The sequence below is a fragment of the Quercus suber genome, unplaced genomic scaffold, assembly GCF_002906115.3.
Source record: "Quercus suber isolate HL8 unplaced genomic scaffold, Cork oak 2.0 scaffold_442, whole genome shotgun sequence".
Classification (NCBI taxonomy): domain Eukaryota; kingdom Viridiplantae; phylum Streptophyta; class Magnoliopsida; order Fagales; family Fagaceae; genus Quercus; species Quercus suber.
The window spans coordinates 148,162-172,968 of NW_027069893.1; the positions used below are offsets into that span (position 1 = coordinate 148,162).

Below are 24,807 nucleotides of genomic sequence, written 5' to 3' on the forward strand. Positions count from 1 at the left end.
AAAAAAAGAAAAAAAAAAAAAAAAAAAAAAAAAAAAAAAAAAAAAAAAAAAAAAAAAAAAAAAAAAAAAAAAAAAAACCCAACAACAACAACAACGACGACAACAACAACGCAAACGCCACAATAATTTGAATCCAAACAGGTAGTGAATGTGCCCTTAGTATTGATTCTATTCAAATGAGTGCTTATAGCTTAGTGGAGAGGACTTAGTGTGTGTGTGTGTGTATATATTAAAAAAAAAAAGGAGAGGACTTACTTGTTCCTAGTTTATCACGTGTGAATATTACAAATCACTCTCACAATAACTTTTTATATTTGGTTAATATTTTGAAAATATCATAGTTGGTTTACAAGTTTTTTATAACACGCATGTTAATTATTTAGTTAATTAGATTTTATTTATCATTTTATCCATTAAATCATATTTTATGTATAATTTTAAAATATAAAAATAAATAAATATCTCAAAAAAAAATTATACCATGTACCACAACAATTGTAACGTATTAATTGAAGTCTATGAGTTGCAAAACAAAAGGCACTTTTGTTCTAGGGGAAAAAAACACATTTCTATAACATGTCAATTTATAAAATAGCTAGTATTCAATCTCAGATATTCATTATTTTTCAAGATTGACATAAAATTCTCCGTTCTTTGTAATTGCCTAGATATGAGGATAACAAAAAATAAGTTTTAGATAAAAGACTATTTATAATAGGTTTGATTTTCCGTCCTCATGAATTTTATCCATTTTAGACTTTATAATATCACGTACAGCTCAGGTTCCTTAGAAAAAGCTTTGCCACCGCATTTTCTTTTATATATATATATATATATAATATAATATAATATAATAACATTAAAAATAAATAAATAAATAAAAGCTCTGCCACCGCATTTTCTTCCCTGAGCCCACTTTTCCTACTGCTTGAAATTGAAATCATATTTCAACTGTACACCAAATTTTTCAGAGAAGTATAACTTTCATAATATTTTTATGATACTTTCATAACAAATTCTAAGTTATAAGTTGTTATTAATTCTAATTTAAACTTGTCATCGAAATTACTTTTTTGCTCACCAGGAACAAGCAATAACAATTTGCCACTTAGGGTCTGTTTGAATATCACTTATTGTTGAAAACTGAAAACTGAAAACTGAAAACACTGTAGTAAAATAATTTTTAAATGTGTGAATCGTGTTGTGGGACACAGTTTTAATGAAAATTTTGCTAAATTAGACAACTTGTGGATCCCATGAACAGTGCACGGGACCCATTGACAAAGACGCAAACGTGTTGAAATTTCATTTCAGCGCAATCTAAACAGTCATTTAGAATTCATTTTGAAAGTACTGTAAATATAGTCTTTCTCAATTTTCCACATTTCACACCACTTCCACTGGCCGGTTTGGGATTTCTTCATCTTTCCTACCTTATACGCATTTTACCTTGCAAGTTTTTCTTGAACAAAGTTTCAATCGTAGTGCTTCTTCTTCTATACTATGTTACTAACTTACTCCTCTACCTTTTGCTTATTTTTCCTGCCTTTTTTGTAAGCGCTATTTGAGGATAGAGGCAATTGCACAGTTGCACAAATTAACCGTGCAATATAAGTTCTCTTGTTTGATTTCAAAGCACAATAAGCCTAAGCATGAGATTATCACGAAATGTAGCATTGTTCTAAGCATGAGATTACCATGAGATGCTTGGGGTAGTTGAGGGACAGGTATTGGAGGCATTTAGTCAAATTCTTTTCGCTTAATTCCTTAAACCTCCTTATAGTTCAATTCAAAGGATTTAGTTTGCATTTGGCATTGGCTTAAAAAGCCATAATTTTTTTATTATTTAGCTTATTTTTAGTACTATTTATATGTTCTATTATACTATTTTAACTACTATTTATCTTTATCTATAGTACTTTCAGCAAAATATTTTCAGTTTCAGCTAAATAAGTTGTTTTCAAACAGACTCTTATGTTCAATTGCCTGAAAATTCAAGAGAGAATGATACATTTCACCTAAAATTAGAATTTAGAAGACAACAATATGACACCAGGCAGACTTGGTTGCTCTCTAACTGACAAATTAACACTCCTTAAACCTCATTTCATCCAGCCACTAATTAAAATGCAAGCACAACCAGCAGGGATTAAAAATATGAGAGAGAAATGTGAACATTATAAATAAAAGAAATAGCAACTCCATGTCAAATTCTTTTAAGAATCAATTTGAACAAACTCCAATTCAATAGTTCAATGCATACGTGTCTCAGAAAAACGCAATTCATTTTAAGTAATTATATTTATATAATACTACAAGTCTTACAAAGCTCTGGTCCTCTGGAACATGAACTCATACGCATATAACCTTCAACTTCAACTACCAGTCTACCATTTGGTGAGCAGCGTTAAGTTTTTCAGCAAATATGGTCAATATATAATGGGGCTGCCTAACCAAATTTCACATACAATGTAATGAAATATGCAGTTGGTCAACCAACCCATTAAAACTTATTTTCAAAACTTCCAGAATATTTCAACTTTTACCGAACATCTCTCCATTCCTCTGTTCTCCTCTTCTTGATCCAAAAATAACTGGGGGCGGTTCCACGTTGAAGGCAGGACAACCTGACCTAGAAAAAACTTTTATATATAATTTTTTTTTAATTATGATTTTTTTACTCTTTAAAAAATTTGTAACCACTATAAATTTTTTTAGACCCAACATAATTACATTTTAGACAAAATTTGGCACCAAACTTGGTTGTAAACTAAAATTACAAGCCTACAGCTCCACTCAAAATTATTATTATTATTATTATTATTGAATGTAAATTTTGATAAATTTACTTTAAATTATATTTTCTTCTTATGTCCTCCATACTTACAAAATTTGAAGAAAATCAAAGATTATTAGCTATATTGTCAATCAAATGTTTAAATTTCAAATTTTTGTAATTGAAAATTATACATAAAAAATAAGTTTATGAATCAAATAGTAAATAGCATCCACAATTGGCATAAATTTTGATATGTGCTTTAAGAACATAAAGAACATGCAATTCAACAGTTAAATTTCCAAAATATGTAATCATGTTAATTGTTTTAGTGAGAGCTGAAGCCTTAAGTTACAGCTAAGTTTGTAGCCAAATTTTGGTTCCCTTAACAATTTATTAGACCCTTACAAAAAAAAAAAAAAAAAAAAAAAAAAATGGTCTAAGAAAAATTTAATTGTACTAAAATTTTGAAAGATATGTGGTTTGCAACATTGATAATAAAACTATCATATAACGATTTCAAAATAAGAAAACTCATAGAAATAAATTGTAAGACTTTAAGTACTTGTATATGTTTTTTTTTTTTTTTGTTATTGTTGTCAATAGTATATAAAATTATTTTTTTATTAATTTTTGTATAATTTAAATTTCTTAATGGCCACCTTAAACATATATTTCTAAAACCCCACCGAAAACAATTAAGAAAGCTTATCTTATTTTTGTTTTTCCTTAGCAAAGACCAATCATACGCGTTGTTTGCCGACCGCGTAGCCTTAAATTCTCCTCCCTTTCATGACTTCTTATTGGAGCAATGACAAACTGACAAATTGACAATTATAAATACCCATTTTCATACGTCTTCCCCTTTAACCTTCATTTCATATATACTTTTCTCTCTCCTACTCTCTCATCCCTTAAAATTTACATCTTTTAATTTCCAAGAACTTATCTTTTTGGAAGTCATGAGTCACTACGACCAACAACAAGCTCCCGGTAAGAATCTGAATATGTTGTTAATTTGTAAGTGCCTGTGTTGTATATGTTAATTTCCAAAGTATTATTGCTCTACTTTTATGTTATCTTCTTCTTTTTCCTACTTGGAAACTTAGGATTTTTTTTCACTATATCTTTTGAAAAATTCTCTTTTGGAACTTATATATATATATATATATAATGATAAAAGATAATTTACTATCTTGTGTATCAAATATTTAGTTTTTTTTTAAAATATAAAAAAGAGAGTTTATAGTTCAAATAAGAAAAACAACATAATTGGTGTATTTTTCAAGAATAAAGTCAACCTAGCTATAATCAAGTAATGAAAAATTTTAGAAAGATTGATCAACTAAATAGTTATTAAATTGTGTAATAATGAAAAGTTTAAACTATGAGTAATTTGATCTTTAACCTTTATAAATATATTTATATCAATTGTTTCGATATTTCATTCATCATCACTTGGAGTGCCACAACTAAGAAAATTTATTGGAATAACTTTTTAAGTCAACGAATTTTTTGAAGTAAGGTTGTTTGATTTGGTTCATATCTTTAATTTGCAGTGGCATATCCCTCACCAGTGACTGCATATCCAGCACAGCCTCAAGGCCCTTATGTAGCACCACCACCACCAATTGGTTATCCCACCAAGGTTGACTCTGGCTATCCTCAACACACTGCTCCAATAGAAACTACAACTAGGGTGATGATGGGTTTTGGAAAGGATGGTATGTGTTTACTTATTATCTTTCCCATCTGTCTTTTTATTTCTTAGAAAATGTCAGAGTCACAAACTACTTTACAATATTTTTTACTAAATGCTAGTGTGATGAGTAGTTATTGAAAAGTGTAAAAGTGATGTTAGTGATTGGCCCAGATGAGAACCAGTAAAAATTAGTCACATTAGCAATTTGTAAAAATGTTATAAAATAGTTTATGGTTGTAGCATTACTCTTTATTTCTTTGGTGAGATTTCTCTTTAAGTAAATGTCTTTATTTTGTTACCCTTTTTGTAATTTATTTGTTTACTTTTTATTTGCAGTTGTGCTGCCCTGTGCTGCTGCTGGATCTTTGACGTGTGCTGTTTCTGAGAGCCTGAAACTATATATTTAATTTATTTAGAAGCCTAATAGTAGTAGATCATCATATGTAAGACAATATTTTCTCTCCTTTGGAAAGAGAAATAATATAAGCAATTTGAAGGCAAAGGTGATATCAGTACAGGATTTGAGAATGTGTAATTGGTAAGTACTGTTTTCGGGTATGATATTTGGAATAATATGGTGATTATGTCTAGATTTATTACAGAAGGATAAAGCATGTCTTTGTGCTAATGAGTATTATTATGTGTTTAAATTCTTTGTGTGAAGAACTTTTGTAACTCAACTGATATTTTAATATTTTTAACAAAGCCGTTCATGATTTAAACCTCTCGTCCTAACTCTAAAAAAAAATGAGGACTTAGTTATTAAAAAAAAAAAGAGTTCTGCCCTTCAAATAGTGATGTATATATTATCTATTCATTTGGCATAAAATATCATATAAATTGCCTATTTTGTGGGTTAAGAGCACTCACCAAAACAATCATACATTCAACACACAATCATATATATTTCACGTTAATCGGCATCATAAAATGTCAATTGGTATTTATTCATATTTTAACACCATATAGTTATATTATTTAGTAACCCATGATATCTGGTTAAAAAAATTATTTTGATAGAAACTTGTAAAGATTTTTTTAATAAAAAAATAATAATAGAATTTGCAACAGTTTGATCAAGCTTTTTCCAACACATGGTTATTGGTTTTGGTTAGGGTTGTACACGGTGTGGTGCGGCCAGTTTTTGTGGCCGTTTCTGCACTGCACTGGAACGGTTCTCCGGCAACCTCGGTGGCAGTTCTAGTCGGCGCAGTGGTCAATGTCCACCTGTCTATCACACACACAGAGAGGAAGAGATATCTAAATTCTAAAACCAAAATTAAACCCAGAAAACTCAAGGATTCAAACCACAAATCAAAACTTAGATCAAATCTAAATATCAAAAGATTCAATACCCATCACAAACCCAAATATTAAAACCCATTACAAACCACCTATTTGAGTCTGACTGAGCTGAGTGATGGAGTGAGTGGAGTCTTACAGAATGAGAGCAAAAAGTCTAAAAAAGAGAGAAAGAGACAAGTTAGAGTGTTAGACAACTGGGTACAGTGTGCGGCTGAGAGAAAACAAGAAAAAAAAAAAAAAAAATCTTATACAATGACTTAAAAGTGCAAAAGTCTAAAGAGTGAAAAGGAGAAATGACTGATAAGAGTAGTTGAGTAGGAAATAACTCAAGAGAAAAGACTTGTGTGGTTGAGATCAAAAGAGAAAGAAAAAAAAAATTGTACAATGACTGACTCAAACAGTAACAGGCATCATTTTTTATTTTTTATTTTTTTCAAAAAACGCCAGTGCAAGAGAATGATTAACCCATGCAGCATTTTTTTTTTTAATATTTTTTTTTCAAAAAACTCAAGGGGCATGACTGTAACCACCAACCCATACGGCCATACAACATTTTTTATATTTTTTTAAATTTTTTTTTTCAAAAAATGTATCTGGGAGACACAGACTTATATAAACAAGACCACTCAAATATTTCCTCTTGACACACGTTTTGAACTGAGAAAAGTAGCTCATAGCCTCACACACGTTAACTTCCTTTTTAAATTAAAATTTCTTTTTGATAAGGATGTTAGGCCTGTACATTCATCGATAAGAATTCAAAATTTATTTTATAAGAATGACCTTGTTCATGGATGAACGTTAGGCCTCTTTTGGTTCTTAGAACGTTAGGCCTCTTCTTCTTCAGTTCTTCTTATACATATTAACATATATATAAAACATGCTCGAGTCGGTTCGGTCTTCGTCGGTGTGCACATCTCGGGGCCCACGGCCGCACCGGTGCAACGTCAGCATTGAAAATCTACCATTGATCACCTTGCCGGAAACCTTTGGCGGAGCTCTGGGCAGGGCGGGGCGTTGCGGTCAGACTGGTTTTGTCAATGCCGATATATCCTTGAACAGGCCTAGTTATGGTTGGTTTTCCAACATGTGGGTGACTAGTTTTTATTAAGTTTGTGTTTGACATTGGTTGAAAATGACAGCTTTTTTTACCATTTAGTTTATTTTTGTTACTATTCAGTTTATTTTTACTACTATTTATGGGTCTCATTGCACTTTTTGATACTATTTATGAGCCCCACTGTACTATTTCAATTAGCTTATAACTTTATTTACAGAACTTTTAGCAAAAAAATTTCAATTTCAGCTAAATAAATTGTTTCCAAATGGACACTAAATGAATTTTCAATTTCCATTTGGTCTTGGCAGGTGCATGTGTATATTAGTTAAGGCATGTTTGAGTGTTACAGAAGTGTTTTTTTTTTTTTTTTTTTTTTTTTTTTTGGAGAAGAAAATGGATTACCTATTCCTATTAATTTGATGATAATAAAGAATTCGAATCTAAAATCATAGTTAATAGAATGTGTGGTAGAGCATAAGTGTAATACATTAGGTTCCTCAATTGAATTCAAACACATAACTACAATGAATTTAATTATACTTAAAAAATATTAACATTATTTATATGGTGTTAGTCAAATAGCACTTTATAATTCAATAGTTACAATGTGAGAGTGGAATTTGAATTCTAGATGCCTCAATTAGAAACATCATAATATACCGACCAATTGAGTTCAAAGCTCTTGGCAACACAAATAACATTGTAGAGTCAGTAAAAAAATTTTTTTTTTTTTTTAAAAAAAAACCTCTTTTTTGTCAACATATTTTGATTTATAAAATAGCTAGTATTCAAGATTAGAAATGCATTATTTTCAAGAATGACAGCTAGCAGCCTAGCAGTGTATTGGCATAAAATTATCTGTTCTTTGTAATCGCATAGATATGTGAAAAATAAATAATTTATGAAAAGTGCTACATTCATAACATTTTTACATCACTTCTGCTAGTTTAGAATCTCTTCATCATTTTTTACCTTGTATACATTTTACCTTGCAAGTATTGCTAGCACAAATTTTCATTCTTGCATGCTATTTTACACAATTTTCAATTCCCTTCTCCACTATGTTGGGAATTTTCTTCCTTTTGCTCGTTTTTCCTTCCTTTTTAATTGCAGGCTGAGGTATAGGCACTTGCACAGACCATGGAAATATTAAGTTCTCTTGTTTGATTTCAAAGCATAATAAGTCTAAGCATGAGATTATCATGAAATGTAGCATTGTTCTAAGTCTGAGATTACCATGAAATGCTTGGGGTTGTTGAGGTGGCAGGTATCGGAGGCAATTAGTCAAAGTCTTTTTGCTTAATCCCTTGAAGCTCCTTATAGTTAGTCAATTCAAAGGATGCGTGTCCAATTGCTTTAAAATTTAAGAGAGACTGATACATTTCACCTAAAATTAGAATTTAGAAGGCGACAATGACACTGGGCAGACTTTAGTTGCTCTCTCTCTCTCTCTCTCTCTCTCTCTCTCTCCAACAAACCCTCCCTTTTTTTTCTTATCATACAGTCAATGCAAGAACAACCAGATAACATCCACTCAAATGCCTGTAAGCTTGAGTATTCTTTTGGAAAACAAAAGTCATGGTAAAGATGATGAATAGGGATTATGAGAGAGAAATGTAAACAATATTAAAGAAATAGCAAACACTATTCAATCCGCCGTGGTGAAGGTTAAAAACATATTTTTAGGCTTTCTGAATCCTTTATGAAGAATCAATTTGAACAAACTCCAATTCAACAGTACACTGCATGAAAAATGTAATTCATTTCAGTAATTATATACAATTCTTACAAAGCTTAATCACTTGTTATAGTGATGAGGTATACTGATAAAAATTAGTTGCAATTTATCAGATCCTTAGTATAAGTTTCAGCTAAAATGACACATGAATTGGTGATTAGCATTAGGTTTTTCAGCAGATATAGTTTATAATGGGGCTGCCTAACCAAATTTCACATACAATGTCAAAGAATATGCAATTGGTCATCCAATCCATATGTATTTGGTCACATACAATGTCAAAGTCAGAAATGGCTAAAATCTAAAAGCAGTGTGAGAGAGGAGAAGAGAGAATCTTTGATTTGTTGGATATCTAATGCTTTCTTTCTGTTTGCAACCACAGCATCTAATTCAATGTTGTTCTAGATCTATACCCAATTAAAAGATCTTGCAACTGTAACTACACTATTAGCAACTACAATATCTAATTTAATGTTGTTCTAGATCTATACCCAATTAAAAGATCTTACAACTGCAACTACACTATTAGCAAATACAATATCTAATTTAATGTTGTCCTAGATCTATACCCAATTAAAAGATCTTGCAACTGTAGTTACACTAATTCAACATTTGTTTAGATCTATTCCTTTTGTCACACATTCAAGTTTTAATCTGTTTTCCTTTACCATAGCTAAAAAGATCAAATCTTTCATTTGTACACAATGGGTTGAATATTTTTTGTTCATTTGGGGTGTTGACTTTCTTGTTTGTTTTGGTTAGTTTCCGTTTGAATTGAATCCAAGTGGGATTACTGTAGCTAATTAGATATTAGATTTGGTCAAACACTTTTTGCATAGCAATATACTGAGAAGCCCACTCAACAGTGCTAAAAGCATTGGCTGCAAAAAGACACGAGCTTGAGTTCAAGGTTGACCTACTAGTAGGAAGCAAAAACCATAGTTTTCTCAGATTAACCCTTCCATTGTAACAAAGTATATAGGACTACATGGAACATGAATACCCATATACCTGTCATAATTCTATGCTAAACAAAATTGGGGTAAATGCCATAAACGTTTTTGAAATGTGTGACTTGTGAATATTGCTAAGAATCCTCTTGCATTATATAAAGTATCAACCAGATTGCACAACTGATCACAATCCTAAAGCTCCTCTAAGTGAAGGTTCCACTAGGCCTGTAATTATGGATAAACAGAACAATAATAAACCAAAGGAAGCTCCTCATGGAGCTGTTTCTTGTACCTTAAAATTTCAAGTCTGTTGTCCATGTACCCTGAACGCTAGGGTGTTTGGCAACATGTCTTGTCTTCAGTTTCACAACCTTTCTTCCCAAAGAATTCCTTAGCCTGGTTGCATGTAGAAGTACATCTTCTGGATCCATATTCTTCACACATATCACCCTTTCGTTTTTGTTCCCTGTGCATTTGGTAAAAGAAATCCTTATTTAAACTTCACATGTGAGAGAGAGAGAGAGAGAGAGAGATACTTACGGTAAAGTCCTTTCAAATGCGGATGCTGACCACGAATTAGCTGAGTAACAAAATCTAACTGAGGATTTTTCTCTCCAAATGCTGGCAGATGTGACTCCATAAATGCCCTGCCATATTGATTGCTTACTTGTTAATCATTAAATAAGTAAAAGGAGGCAGCATCCGCTTTTGTTTTGTTAATGAATTTTTTAGCATCCACTTTATTCTAACAAAATGAGCCTTGCTAAACGTCTGGTTTTATCTTCAGGGATCTTAACCAATTACTCATCTCAGAACCTACATATTACTATTATTCTCAGCGGTGCTTGTAGCAGCATTGACCAAAAAGTAGTCAGCAAAAATAGATAAGCCTACTACAAAGAATGGACAGAGTAGAAAGCAAGTATACAACATAGTAATTGTGCTTCCATCAATTGTTTATAAAACATGGTTAAAAAGACCAGCCCATTAAAACAGACCCCAAAAAAAGAAAATCAAATCAAATCACATTATGCACTAAATTATAGATCTCCTGTCTGGAAAGAGACGGATGGTAAATAGTAGGGGCACTCCTATATAGCACCTTTGTCAAGATTGATGGAACTAACAAAGAGTGGACATCATTTTTGACACCAAATTCAATGAATTCTCACCACCATGATACTAAAAAATTAACTGTAGTGGAAGCAAGGAAAATGGCTGGGATTTCTAATTCCATGGAAGAAAATTAACTTACTACACTCCCTTTTTTCAGTCCTCTCAACTTAACTCCATGGAAATAGTATACTAGAAACTAAAGCAACATCATATTCTACCTAAAAACCCTCATCAGGAAGTTAATACCTCTGAAGCCCTCATGACTCTAGGGAGAAGAAAAAAAAGCAACTGTGAACAACCCTGCCTGTAGCCCAATGGATTCTAAAATAGCATAAAGTGGGACTATCCAAGAATTTGATATTGGCAACATATAATACTCAGCTCAGTACCCTGAGAAATGCAAATTTAATCTGCTGGAACATATAACACTCAACCCAGCACCCTGAGAAATGCAAATTCAACCTGCTAGAAAGTATAACAGAAAGATGAGTCACATTCCCTTCGCCAACTTGCGAACTACCTTAGATCATTGTCCTTTGCAAAAATAGAACACACTGACATTACAAACGTTTTAAAGTAGTTATCTTTCCAAGACACGAGAGAGAGAGAGAGAGAGAGAGAGAGAGAGAGAGAGAACAAAATATAGAGCAATTCCTCTAATCATCTACCCTACCAAAGAAGAACAGTTCTACAGTCTGGCATAACTCATAAATATGTTTGATTAGCACACATCACTGTCACCAAAAAGAATTTGTTTTTGACAAGTAACAAATTTCGTTAACACAACCAAAAAAATAAAAATCTACAATTCAGATCAAACCAAGAAGAATTCCCACACAAATTAATTTGGTTTTTAGCCTAAATGATTGTGGCCATTTACAATCATCCATTTCAACTTAAGATGCTTCATCTTGTTCAATAAATCATCAGAAATGGCAATATATTAATCCACAAACAAAATTTCAAAGAATCCATTATAATAGAGCAAATTACTACATCCATGCAAGAGCCAAGGCATTCTCACTTCAATCAATTTCATCTTAAGATATAAATCTACAACAAATAACATATATATTAATATATAAAGCATACCTGATGCCCCTACTACTTCCTCCCAAATCAGAAAAGCTCAGAACCAGCTTTTGAAGTTGCCATGCACCTCTCAAAGCCATCTCACTTCAAAACCAATACAACAACATAAAACAATCATATTATTAACATTGAAACCAAATTAATAAGAATAATAAATTAGTTTTGAGGATTTCAACTTTAATATAACTTTTCCTATCATTGTAATCATAATATTTATTTCCTATGCTTGATTCTAATACAAAGGTAAGGAATTTAAGTGCTTCATATGAAAACCTCATAGTTGAACCTGAATTTTTTAATTATAATTATATTTAGAATAAATTTTCTTTTAACTACTTTCAAAATCAAATCTTGTAGAGGATTTTTTCTACTTTTTATTCGATTATGGCTTCTATTTGGTTGCCAAAAAAGCGTAAGAAAAATATTCCCTTTCCTAGGGATATTTTTTGTTTAGATAATTTGAAGAAGTCAAAAGCTTGCTCTCTTCTCATGTTGTTTTACACCACTTAATAACAACATAATTGGGTTGCCACAACACAACTCACATAATTCCTTTAATAAATGGGTCGTGTTGGGTTAACACGACCTGTTAGCTAATACCAATTTTCATAACTCTAAGTGGAAGAGTGTAACACAGTGAATCAAGGTTATATTTATAAATTTGGTTAAACCAAGGGCTAATTACCAACACCAAGCAAGGACATGAGAACACATTAGTAAGTTATTGGATATCATAAAACACAATATTAACAATGGCATAGTATTGACACCAAGTTACAATAGATTAACAATGGCACCACTCTGTAATAAAATATTGGTCAGAGATAATTTGAGCAATAATTTTGCTAACTTAATTTTAATTAAATGATTTCAAAAAAAAAAAAAAAAAAATCATACCCCATTGCTACCAAATACCACACCACAGCCATTTATTATTGACATGTTTTTTCTATTTCACTTTAAAATGTATTTAGAACTATAAAACAAAGCAAAATGTGGCAAGAACTAAAATTTTTAAAGCACACCTCTTTCTCATCACCCCATTATTCAAACCAAAACTGGGAAACTAAAAAACATTAATAAATAAAAGAAAGAAAGAAAAAAATGGCATTGTTAAACCAAACAGAGAGAGGGAACCTTGACGTTGGCAGAGTTAGAGGTTACGGTGGTTGGTGGCGCGATGGTGACTGGTAGCGGCAAAACAGTGGCTTGTTTCTATGACGGTGGCTGGTGGCAGAGAGAGGTGGCTGTGGTCGCTGGTGGCTAGTGGTGGCGAGTGAGGGTGTGAGAGACGAATGAAAAAGAGAGGGGGGACTAGTCCCTAAATTTTAACAAAATTTATTTTTCATGCCTAAACCTTTAAAACTTTTATTTTTCATCTCAAAACTATTAATATATTGTGCTTTCTATCACTTTATTAAATTTTTTTTTTTTTATCATTCTTAAATTATTGAAAACAAAATTTTAATAAAATTTAGAAACCAAAATAATGTTTTACCCCCCAAAAAATTGACATTGATATGGAGATTGTTAATGATAAATAAAAAAGTAATGCTAGTATTGGGTTTAGATAAAAACTAATAAAAGCTTACTAACTCAACTAATGTGTAAAGATTGTCAAATTTTTTGTATATGTGGCATTACTCCTTGAGAAAATCCGTGGAAACAAATTTTGTGTCACAACTTTTGCTAAAATTATGTGGTTGGTTATGACTTATGAGTGATAGGGAAAAATATATAAATTTATATAAAAGTGATAAACAACTACTCACAGTTTACCACATTAGAATTGCAATAAAAATTATTATAGAACTGCCCAAACGACTCATTTCACTTAGAAAAGTTGGGAAAGGCTATGAAATTTGTGTAAATTTTGTGTCACAACTTTTGCTACTATCCTTATGTTAAAGTGGTTTGCTATGAGTGGTAAAAAAAAATAATGTATTTATATGAAAGTGATAAACAACCGCTCATAATTTACCATGTTAAACTTGCAAAAATTGTGGTAGAACTCCTTGCACAATTCATTTCACTTACAAAAGTTGAGAAAATTTATGAAATTCTATGGGTAAATTCCGTGATTCTAGAATTTTGGATTTGCTAATAATGGGTTCTAAAATGGATAAATTGGTAAATTTCACCTTTAGTAATTCGTGTTGATGGGCTATTGCAAATTATGCATGTTGCGTTCATGTTAAGTGCGATAATTATTTTTTTTTTATCTTTCCATAAAATTCTAATAGTCTACTAGCTTAATAATTCCACAAAAGAAGAAAAAAAAAAAAAGTACATATAAATTGTACATGTTATACATGAAATATTAAATTAAATTAAATCACTTATAAATTAAGTGTGTTTTGGATTAGATCTTTGTTGAAAATTTATTATTTATGCTAAAATGCAAAACTAAACCTCTAACTTTCTTAAGATTTCATTTAAGTCCTCTAACTTTACTTTCATTCATTTCAGTCGTTTAAATTTCAGATTTATTCAATTAAGCCTTTCCGTTAACTTTTGTTAAATTTTTTTGGAAAAAAAAGTTGGAAAATATTTTTCAATCATTAATTAAATTTTTTTAATTTAAAAAATTTGAAGGAAAATTTATAAAATTGAAAAATTAACCACAACATATAATAAAAATTGATAGAAAAGTCTTAATTGAATAAACTTGAAAATTAGAGGACTGAAATGAATAAAAGCAAAGTTAAAGGACTAAAATTAAATTTGAAAAAATTTAGAAGGTCAATTTTGCATTTTATCCTATTATTTATATGCTAAAAGTTGACAAAATTATAATTGTACTTAAATAATTGAGGTTTTTTTTTTTTAAGCTCTACCTAAGCAAATAAGTTAAAAAAATAATAAATAAATAAATAAATAAAAAAAACCTAATCCAAACTCATACAATATAAGCATATTTAAAATTATATTTATATATATATATATATACACACACACACACATATAATATTAGTATGAAAAATACAAATATATAATATGTTAGGTAAAGGGAAAAAAAAGTTAATTAAAAATAAAATCTATAATTTACTTACTCTAAAATTAAAAACATTTTCATTTATAAATGGAAATTTTATTATAATTTTAGTACACAAAATTACATTGAAAATGAGTCGAAGAAAAAAAATTAGTTTAAAATTTATAACAGAGGCTTGACGAGCGAGTAAGGTCGAGTGCAAGTTTGATCTAGCTGGGTTGAGTCAAAATCGAGTACAGATCAATAACTTATAAGTCTAAAACAGGTTCGTACTCCTATTACCCATGCCTCACCTTTTCATTGGGTTCATACAAGTTAACAGGCCTGAGTCCAATTTTGTAACCCATTTTCTTTTGTTGTTTCACAATTTAATCTATAATTTTCTGTTCTTATATTTAAATTAAAAATTGGACTAAAAACCATGAGGCTTCTCATTTTAAAGCTTTTTTTTTTTTTTTTTTTTTTTTCACATGAATAAGACATGAGCACAATTGTTGGACAATTATACCAAAGAGAAAAGTGTGAACATTATAAAAGATATAGCAAACCCCATGTCAGTTGCTGTGACATGTTGTCTATCTGCCATATTGCCATGATGAAGGCTGAAAACAACTTTTTAGGGTTTTAAAATTCTTTCTAAAGCATCAATTAAAACCAAGATAGGCCCCGATTCAATTGAGCAATGCATATGTATGTTAGAGAAAAGTAATTCATTGCAGTAATTATATAACATAAACAAGTCTTACAAAGCTTAATCAATTCTTTTATGACTTACTCATAAAAATTGACTGAAGTTTATCAGGTTCTTTGTATAAGTTTCAACAACAGAACAAGTAACTGAATGTTACTGATTAGAAGTAATAACTGAAAAGGTAGGCACATCCCGTGAAAGAAAATTTTGTGGAGTTGAATGTCAATCATTATGGACATCTAGACCTCGTTCAAAATCATTGCAACATAAAATAGGGCTGCCTAATCAAAAGCATTGCAGTGAATAGTGCTTAGTTTTCAGTTAATATAGTAAAATAGGGCTGCCTAATCAAGTTTCACATATAATGTCAATGAATAAACACTTAGTCATCCAAACCCATCAAAACTTATCTTCAAAACATCCTGAAGATGGCAGACGAGAAAATTCCAACTTTAACAGAACATCTCCACATCCCTCCATTGTCCAATCTTGAACCAAAAAGGAAAAATTAGCCAAGTAACATATTATGTATTAATTCCAGCTGAAGCCCATCTCTTTTAGGCTAATACAATTGCATGATTAATTTTACAGATTTGTAATAAAAAAACCCGTGACAGCATACCAGGAAAATTCAGCAAGAAATCCCTACTTACACATTTTAAGCAACAAAAAACAAGTTGAACCTTGTTCTTTCCATCTAGTTTATCAATCAATCAACAAACAAAAGCTTGAATTTTTTAGGCAACATAAACTGGGTCACAATTGATCCACCAAGGCAGAACCCATAGGAACCTAGAGATAAAGAAATCACCATGTACACATGAGATTCATAATGTCTAAGAGCCACAAAATGCGTCAACACAAAATGACCAGTTCAAAGATCCCACCACCTAAACATGTCAGCACAACCAAACCCAAATCTCAAAAATACAACCACAAGAATCAGTATAAACAGATGCCAGAGTAACCCATCAAAACCAAAACCACAACCATAACCTTTTAACTAAATACTCAATTTTCGACTAAAAAACCCAAAACCTACATTACCCAATGACACTCATTTCAGAATGCCTCATAAAGATAGAACAAGACACCCATTTTAAATTATAACCAAAAAAACATAAGGTAAAAATATACTGCACTTAAGGAATTGTACCAAAGTTTTGCCCACCTGCATAATTATTAGCCCAATACTCAAATTTCTATCAACATACAGCAATAGATCCCACACTATACAATAATACCCATTTCAAAAATCTCAATAAAGAGAAACCAAAACAAACCCATTTCTAGTGATAACAAAAACTGCATTGCTATTAGCCCAATACTCAAATATCTAGCAAAAAAACAACAAAATGCCACATTTTCCAATGACACCCTCTTCAGTAATCTCCATAAAAAGAAAAAATCTAAAACAAACCCATCAAAACTATAACAAAATAGCATTTATCTCATTTCTCAATTCTGTAGTATCCAAAAAGAAAAAAAAAAATTTTTTGCCACATTATCCAATATAACTCAAACAAAACCATCTCTAATAAAAAAAAGAAACAACCCCAGAATACAAAAATCAAAACCTGAGCTTAGAAAAGAACCACCTATTCTTTCCAGACTTAAACCTGTCCTCGAACCTAGCCTTGGTCTCCTTAGCGGCAGTGACTTTCTTGTCCCTAGACTGAAGAGCATCGACGGAGACAATGTCTTTGAGATCGACATCGAGAGTGTAGCGAGTGGGCATGATGTGAGAGTAGTTCACGACCTTGAGGAAGGCCTTGACGCGAGACTTCTTGGCGGTCTTCTTGGCCGAGTCCTTGCGGATCACCTTCTTTGGGTACTTGGCTAGACCAGCTACCAAGCAGTGACTGTAGGGTCTGTCTCGGTTGCCATCGTCGAAGTTGCGAACGATCACGGCTTTGTGACCTGCGAATCGGCCCTGTAGAAGGACCACTGCCTTGTTGGGTTTCAAGAACTTCACCATCGAGATGGGTTTGTTTGTTTGTTTGTGTGTTTCTCTTTTCAGCTGCTGCTGCTGGGAGAAGCCAGGAACTAGGGTTTTGAGAGTTCAAATGGTTTATATACAGGGTCTTTAAAAAAAAAAAAAAACTAAAGCCGCTGCTTAGATACCATTTATTTTGTTAAAAATTAAAAACTAAAAATATTGTAATAAAATAATTTTTAAATATATGAATAATATCGTGGGATTTATTTTTAATTAAATTTTGTATGAAAAAAAGAGATTTGTAAATCTCGTGAACAGTACATGAGATCTACTAAAAATATTACATTTTTCCCATAAAAAAAAAAGAAGAAAAAGAAGAAAATGCAGACATTGGAACCGCATAAAACGCAGTATCCAAATGCTGCTTTAATGTAATTTTTTCTTTTTTGCTAGAATGTTATTTTCAATTTCATCTCTCAAATTATATAAATTTTGATTTTCAATCATAAGCATTAAAAAATTTGCTTTTTGTCCCAAAACCATAATAAAAGTTTAGGTATTGAAAATTGTAAGCTTTTCAATAATTTAGAGACCAAAAATGGACTCTTTTAAAATTTAAAGACAAAAAATAAGCTTCATGGAAACTTAAGGACCGAAATTATATTTTAGTCTCTCTTTTTCCCCTCCTAACTTTCCTTTTTGTATGTATAACTTATAGATATAAGGTTTTTTTTTTTAATATGAAAATTTATAGATATAAGGTAAAACTTAGTTACACTCCAGCTATCTATTATTAAATCCAAATACATAATTGTATTGAATTTAATTGTCCTCATAAAACGTAATATTGTGTGTGTTTCATTGATTCATGCTATCATGTATTTAAGTTTAATTGCAAAACCTAATTTACATTACTTAAACGACTGAATTTAATTTTGCTTTAGTTTTGCTTGGGAATAGAGTAAAGAGACGCAAATTTAGTTGTTTTAGTATGTTTGTTTGCTCAAAAAATTGTGATTTGAGAAAATAAGAAGGTTGTTGGTTGTGCATCTAGAAAAAGACGAAGAAAAGGAAAACGAAAAAATTAAAGAAGAAAATAGCTTATAAAACGAAAAATTTTGGATATATATATAAAAAAAAAATGTTTTTTAAGGTTTGGCATCATTTATTTGACATGACATAATTTAATTGGTCAATCTAGTGTCCCCCAATCTTTAGGGGTCTATTTGCACTTTAGCCTTTTGACAAGTAAAGAGGGGAGAGGAGAGAGAAGTGATCATATAAAATTGATATCTTATGAGCAAATTTGCCTAAGTAGTGCCCTTCTCCCTCCTCCCCCCAAATTCCAGTTTGAGCGAATTAAAAAAGAAAGATTAGGAGGGCTTCCCTCCCCCAAAAACATCTAAACAAGTTTGGCTAAGCAAACATTTTTTTGGACTATTGAAATTCACTGTCACATGATCCTATCTATCCATTATTTGAATACACAAAGGACGATTCCTGGCTTCATGACATGATAGAGATGATCATTGCTCTCAATAAACTCCTCCACAGTGAATGCATAATAACATGAGTATCCTCATAATTTCATTGCAGCAACCTATCCTCGATATATAATTTCTTTTTGATTGTATGCCAAATAATAAAGCTACTGTTTGGAATGCCTTTTGAAGAACAAACCAATTTCCACCCAATCAACTATGGGCAAGGAGCCTCTAATATTATTCCATATGTGCACTGAAAATTCCCAGATAGAGAAATTGGCCAAGTTACTTGAACCTCTTGCCTCCAAGAAACTTAATTTACGTCCAACCCAATTTAGCACATAGTAATTTTCAGGGATTAAGAAGTGAGAAATATAGAGCTAGCCTGATGAAGGCTAAAACCAATTTTATTGGGTTTTCAAATCCACTCTCAAGTATCAATATAGACCAAGACAGACTCGAATTCAATGGAGCAATGCATATGTATGTCATAAAAATGTTGAACAAAAGTACCTGTACCATAAACTATAAGTTCACTATAATTTGTTGTATTGTTGTTTCATTAATTATTAAATTATTAATTGTTGTTTAGCTTAATAGAATTTAATTTGTTTGTCTTTTATAATGTATTAGTTAATTAAATTATTAATTATTGATGTTTAGTTGTTTCATTAATTTTTTTTACTAACTACTAGTAGTCTAACACACACCCCACTGTGCATTAGCACACACCTCATGTGTGCACACACCTTTGCCTCTCTGATACCGTACCGGAGGCCGTTTCAATTTAGCTAGAGAAACGAAATATTTCGATACCGATTAATATTGGTATACCATTTCGAAATTACTGCTAAATAAATATATAAATATATATATATATATATATTCTCTTAAAAATATAAAATGATTTTAAAGTCTAACATAATAATTCCTTTAAATATTAATAATTTTGGTTGTAGTATAATATATATTTTTTTAGAAGAGTTGTAGTTTAATAATACTACTAAGTACATGTGCTTACTAAATGTAGTAATGAAAAAACAAAAGAAATAAAAATTAATGTGCAAAAGTTAAAGCTAGGACACGTGGGTGCCTGGAGATAAGTATGAAAATTTTGAAAACTTTTGACTCATTTGAATGACTTCAGTATTCACGTGGGACTGGGACTAGGACTCTAGTGTACAAAACAAGATATGGCAAAAGTTGTTCAAAACTAGAAATACCGAAGAATAGAGAAGCGGAAAAGTCGAAGAAAAACAGAGAACTAAGAAGAAAAGGCAAGGAAGAAGAAGCTGAAGTAGGTGGGGAGACTACGATTGACAAAATGGAAGTGGCCGGAGACATGAAAGTGACCGGCGATGTGGTGGTGAGTGGCTGTGACGACAAAAACTTATGATTTTTGGCCTTTTTTTCTTTTTTTTTAAGATTTTAGTTCAAAATTTGTTTGGCATAAAAATTTTAAGGGTGTTCTTGATATTGCTTGAGGGTGTTCCTATTTTTTTTTTTTAAGGGTAAACAAATAAAAAAAATTTAAATTATTATATATAATTTTGTTTTTTTCAAGTTAGGGTGTTCCCACTTTGAGTGGCGCCGCCACTGTCATATATATATATATATATATGAATAAGAGATGTAAATGAAAGAAAAATTAGTAGAGCTTCACCTTAAGGAACTATTTGGAATCCGCTTATTTTACTGAAATAAAATTTTTTGCTGAAAGTATAGTAGATAGATAAAGGTAAAAGTTAGTTGAAATAGTACTGTGGGACTTATAAATAGTATTAAAAATTGCAGTGATAATCATAAATAATAATAAAAATAAACTAAATAGTAAAATAACCTAGCTTTTAAGCTGAGCCAAACACATAGTAATCCACCTTAACTTAATTGGTAGTGGTAGTTTGTCGATAACAATCAATCAGATTTTTTCACAACCATAGATGGACTTCTAAAGATGCATCACTTGCTCTAGCAGGTTGGCATGCAGTACCCCACACAGTTCTTAGTATCAATAACGACTAATAACATATTTCAATACTTTCAGATGAACTCTGGGAGACTCCGAAAAGTACTCTAGACCACCCAAAAGGAAGCTACATGACCTTGGAAGCTCGTTTTCTGAACTTCTTTCACTCTTGCTTCTTCCAACTTGGTTTTGCAAATGGGGGTGATGGGCTATTTATAGAAGGAAAAAAAGAAAAAGAAAAAAGAAGTTAATCAGCGCTCGATGGAAACATGGGAAAAGTAATTGGCGTATCACGTATGATCATCACATGGCAATGCTTTTTTGGTGTGTTTCCATCATGTACTGGCAAGCGCATATGCCTTGTATGCCAATTTTTAGTGACTTTTCAGCCTTGTCTCTGAATCCATGGTCTAATTTTTGCACCCAAAGTATTAATTTGATTGTTAGATTTTTTTGATTATTATAGAATTAAGTTCTTGTTCATCTAAGAGTTCAAATGACATTTATACTTTTGTTTTATGAAAATATCCTTTTACCGTTAGTTTTAAATTAAATGGCAGATTATCAAAAAGCTAAATGGTAGTTGTTTTGATTTAATGCAACAAAAGAAAAGCATGATGGAAGGATCATGAAAACACATTTTATATGTTTTATATATGGACTGTATCCAACATTTATAGACTATTGCATTTTTTTTCTTTTTTCTTTTTTATGTTATATACTATTATTACAAGTAAAGAAAACAGTATATCATGCATCGACTATATGCATTAGCTCTATTATATAGTGTAAATTTCATGTAATTGTGGAGCCCAACTATCATGAGAAGGAAAATACATAGGATAATTATTAAAAGTAAAAGGAGATTAAACCCTCCAAAGAAAAAAGTATATCATGTATTAGATATATGCATCATCTCTATTACATAGTGTAGGTTTCATATAGTCGTGAAGGCCAAACATTCTAAGAAGGAAAATTTATATATTTGATGCATGAGATAATTATTAAAAGTTAAAGAAGATTAAGCCCCAGTGATCCAACTCATCAATCCCTCCCAAATGGGACATTATGGAGCTATAACATGAGCCAAAAACTCCGTTGGGCTATTACCATATCTAAGAGAATAAATGAGATACTAAAAATGGAAATTAAAACTAGAAAATTTTTACAAAATTTTGTTACGTAAGTATGTAATTTTACCTCAAGTGTTCTTTTCAAACCCTATGTTTCCTAATTAAATTTCTTTTGCAATCATGGTCGATATCTTTTATCGTTTTTACCTATTGTGGCTACACGTCCAATTGCAGCCCAGAGACAAGCTTTATCGAAGACATTGTTGAAAACGTTTTGAAAATACTCAAGGAGACTCTTTATCAGAGTGACGTTAAAAAAGAAAACTCCTCAATAATCATCCCCAATGTAGATGCTTCACTAAATGGGGGATCATCTATTACAGCATCCTCCCGTTATCAGAGTGATGTTCCTAATGAAGACTCTTAGGAAATCATCCTCAACGTAGATACTACACTAATTGAGAGTGAGGTTTCTAAAGAAAAATCTTCAACAAGCATGCCCAATGCAGATGCTTCACCAAATCATCAAGCAACCACTAAAGTTACAACCATCGTCTTTAGACATTGTACTCATTATATTTTCATATTTCTTATGATATTCCTGTCACCTGTTTTCCAAGAAGTAAGTCATTTCATGGGTGAGAAATTCTTCGATTTATGTTATTTAATGGCTGAGAGACTCTTAGATCTAAGTTAAAGTTCTTCAAGTGTATAAAGATATTATATGGCCAAGCATTCTTGAATATTCGTCAAGAATCTTGATTATCATTTTAAAGAAAATGAAATTCTGGTTGAACAGTGATGCCATATGACTGCTATTTTGGTTTGAAAATTAGAGTATTCCTATTGGGTTATGCATAACCCTCCAACAATGCAAAATAGATATTACTGTTCACGAAAGGCACAAAAAAAACCCATTTCATCCTGTGATGCATTTAGATTTTACAACTTGTTACGATATCATGCATATTTGCATAATACTTTAGAATTGTGTAAATGTTTTTTTTTTAATTACTTTTAATTTCTCCCCATGTGCCATGAACCAAACATCATCTCCATATTGCCAGACCGATTGAACCAACCACCATCGGCAGTACAGATCTGTGGTTGTTGTCGGCATGGGTTGTTGCTGGGTCTGGTAGATTTGGTTTTGGGTTTTGGATTTGGTGGCAATGGCGGTGGCACATTTGGCTGTGAGTGGTGATGTTTTGGATTCTGATGTTGTTGGCATGGGTAGAAAAAATTATTTTAATGTGATGTAATGCAAAATAACGAATGAAATGTAGATCGTGTTATAAGAGTTCTTATATAAAATAGATAAAACAAATTTTGGTAATATAAAATGCATTTTTTTTAAGAACCAGATAGGAATGCTCTAAAGAACCTTATGAAGTATAGTTTAAAAACAATTATAGCTCGTCATTAATTCTAGGCAGTCCCAACAAGTTGGAAGCAAGGTCACTATTATAGTCAAATTTAGCTAAAAATCCCTCTTGGCTAATTTTCTACTCACAACCTACCATATCAAACTCAATGCTCTATCATTATTTTATTTAAGAAATGTGCTACGTCTACAATATTTTCACAACAAATCATAGATAGTTAGTTGCTAGTAGTTTAAATTTGAACCTAGCACTAAGATTACTTTTTTACCCCAACAATAACAACTAGTAACAACCTACCATTTAAGATTTATTGTAAAAATGTTATGGACATATCATTTCTCTTTATTTAAATATTATTTTCCTTCCCCATTTTAACATTCTCTCAGTTTTTTCAGATTATACAAACACAACCGCATCTAACCTAAAACGAAATAAATTGGTTTAATAAGCTATAGTGTCTCAGTCAATGCATGTAGCCACTGTTCAAAAACTAGTTTGACTTTCAATTTTGTTGAGGATGATGCAGGAGTGTTTTGAGTGAAATTTGCTAAAATTTGGTTAAGCAGATTATTTGCTGAGCCTGCTGTGAATGCTTAACAGGTTGCAACTCTAGGATGACCACTATACCCAATGGTTCTCCCTATGAGTTAATGCATAACACTAGGTCTAAGTTGTAGCAAAGTAAGTGCTCCTAGTCCTAGACTTTTGTAAAAGCATGGACTCTAGGGAGCCATCTACAAGGTTGATAATGCAGAGCAAATAGAAATTATTCCTGTACCTAAAATTTTGATTGATTTCAAGGCATACCAGCTAATGATGTAACATGCAGGTTCAGTTCTGTAGTGAGAACAGGAAAGTAGGAAAACTCCAAAACTCTGTACCTCTTTAAAATCAACACTCATCTCCTTATTCATTCATGACCACAAAAACCCATTAGAACCAAAGACCACCTTATTTTTAAAACCGATGCTCTCGTTTAAGTGCCAAGAATTGGACCAATTAGGCATAAGCCCACAAAAAGAAGGAAAACACACAGCACAACAAATTGAAAACATGGTGACTTAGGAAATGAAACTATTGGAAGTTAAGAATTAGAAATACCAAGGACCACAATTCTGTCTTGTAAACTAAATTATGAAAGTACAAAAATCAATTAAAGGATGTTTTGAGAACTATTGAGTTTCCTGCAAAATCTCTTAAATTTTACAAAAACTCCATTATGCAACTCGCTAAGCCATATGAAAACGTAGTTTAAAAACAATTACAACACTCATAAAATAACCAACTTTCAGTAGTATTTGTGGGAGCAATTCTAACACCATTACAAGGTAAATGCCATCCTAGTGGACAAAACACTCTTTTTAGCTACAAGATGCTAAACATGAACAAGGGTCAAACTCACAATTGTGAAGTGGTTGAATTTAATAAGCAATTCCCCAGTTGCAAACTTATAATTGTAATCTTAATTTTGAAGTCCTAGACTAGCAACAACAATTTAAGACCTAAATACGCCATGCCATAAGGAGCACTAC

General features: G+C 31.4%; 3 protein-coding genes across 3 annotated transcripts; 1 reads left to right on the forward strand and 2 right to left on the reverse strand.

Annotated features, from left to right (window-relative positions):
• The first annotated feature begins 3,627 nt into the window (after window positions 1-3,627).
• Window positions 3,628-5,082, forward strand: LOC111998621 (protein CYSTEINE-RICH TRANSMEMBRANE MODULE 6). Its single transcript, XM_024030709.2, is given in 4 exon segments — window positions 3,628-3,769; window positions 4,336-4,475; window positions 4,478-4,500; window positions 4,815-5,082. Coding segments are annotated over 4 exon segments (243 nt in total). The 5' UTR covers window positions 3,628-3,738; the 3' UTR covers window positions 4,864-5,082.
• Window positions 5,083-8,351: 3,269 nt separating this feature from the next.
• On the reverse strand, window positions 8,352-13,091 carry LOC111998636 (large ribosomal subunit protein mL43). The gene is made up of 5 exons (XM_024030725.2): window positions 12,880-13,091; window positions 11,743-11,826; window positions 10,075-10,181; window positions 9,827-10,000; window positions 8,352-8,585 (listed from the first exon to the last, which is right to left on the reverse strand). The coding sequence occupies exons 2-4, from the start codon at window positions 11,820-11,822 to the stop codon at window positions 9,828-9,830; spliced, it is 360 nt and encodes a 119-aa protein (XP_023886493.1). The 5' UTR covers window positions 11,823-11,826; window positions 12,880-13,091; the 3' UTR covers window positions 8,352-8,585; window position 9,827.
• A 3,767-nt stretch (window positions 13,092-16,858) lies between these two features.
• LOC111998633 (large ribosomal subunit protein eL27x) lies at window positions 16,859-17,490 on the reverse strand. Its single transcript, XM_024030723.2, has one exon. It carries the CDS (start codon window positions 17,404-17,406, stop codon window positions 16,999-17,001), a length of 408 nt encoding a protein of 135 aa, XP_023886491.1. The 5' UTR covers window positions 17,407-17,490; the 3' UTR covers window positions 16,859-16,998.
• Window positions 17,491-24,807: the final 7,317 nt, after the last annotated feature.

Excerpts from the sequence above, each read along its gene's own strand:
- LOC111998636 (XM_024030725.2), bottom strand. The coding sequence starts at position 11,822 with ATGGCTTTGAGAGGTGCATGGCAACTTCAAAAGCTGGTTCTGAGCTTT. Across the intron at positions 10,182-11,742 it reads GGAAGTAGTAGGGGCATCAG|GGCATTTATGGAGTCACATC; the intron begins GTATGCTTTATA and ends TCAATATGGCAG. Across the intron at positions 10,001-10,074 it reads GCATTTGAAAGGACTTTACC|GGAACAAAAACGAAAGGGTG; the intron begins GTAAGTATCTCT and ends CCAAATGCACAG.
- LOC111998633 (XM_024030723.2), bottom strand. The coding sequence starts at position 17,406 with ATGGTGAAGTTCTTGAAACCCAACAAGGCAGTGGTCCTTCTACAGGGC.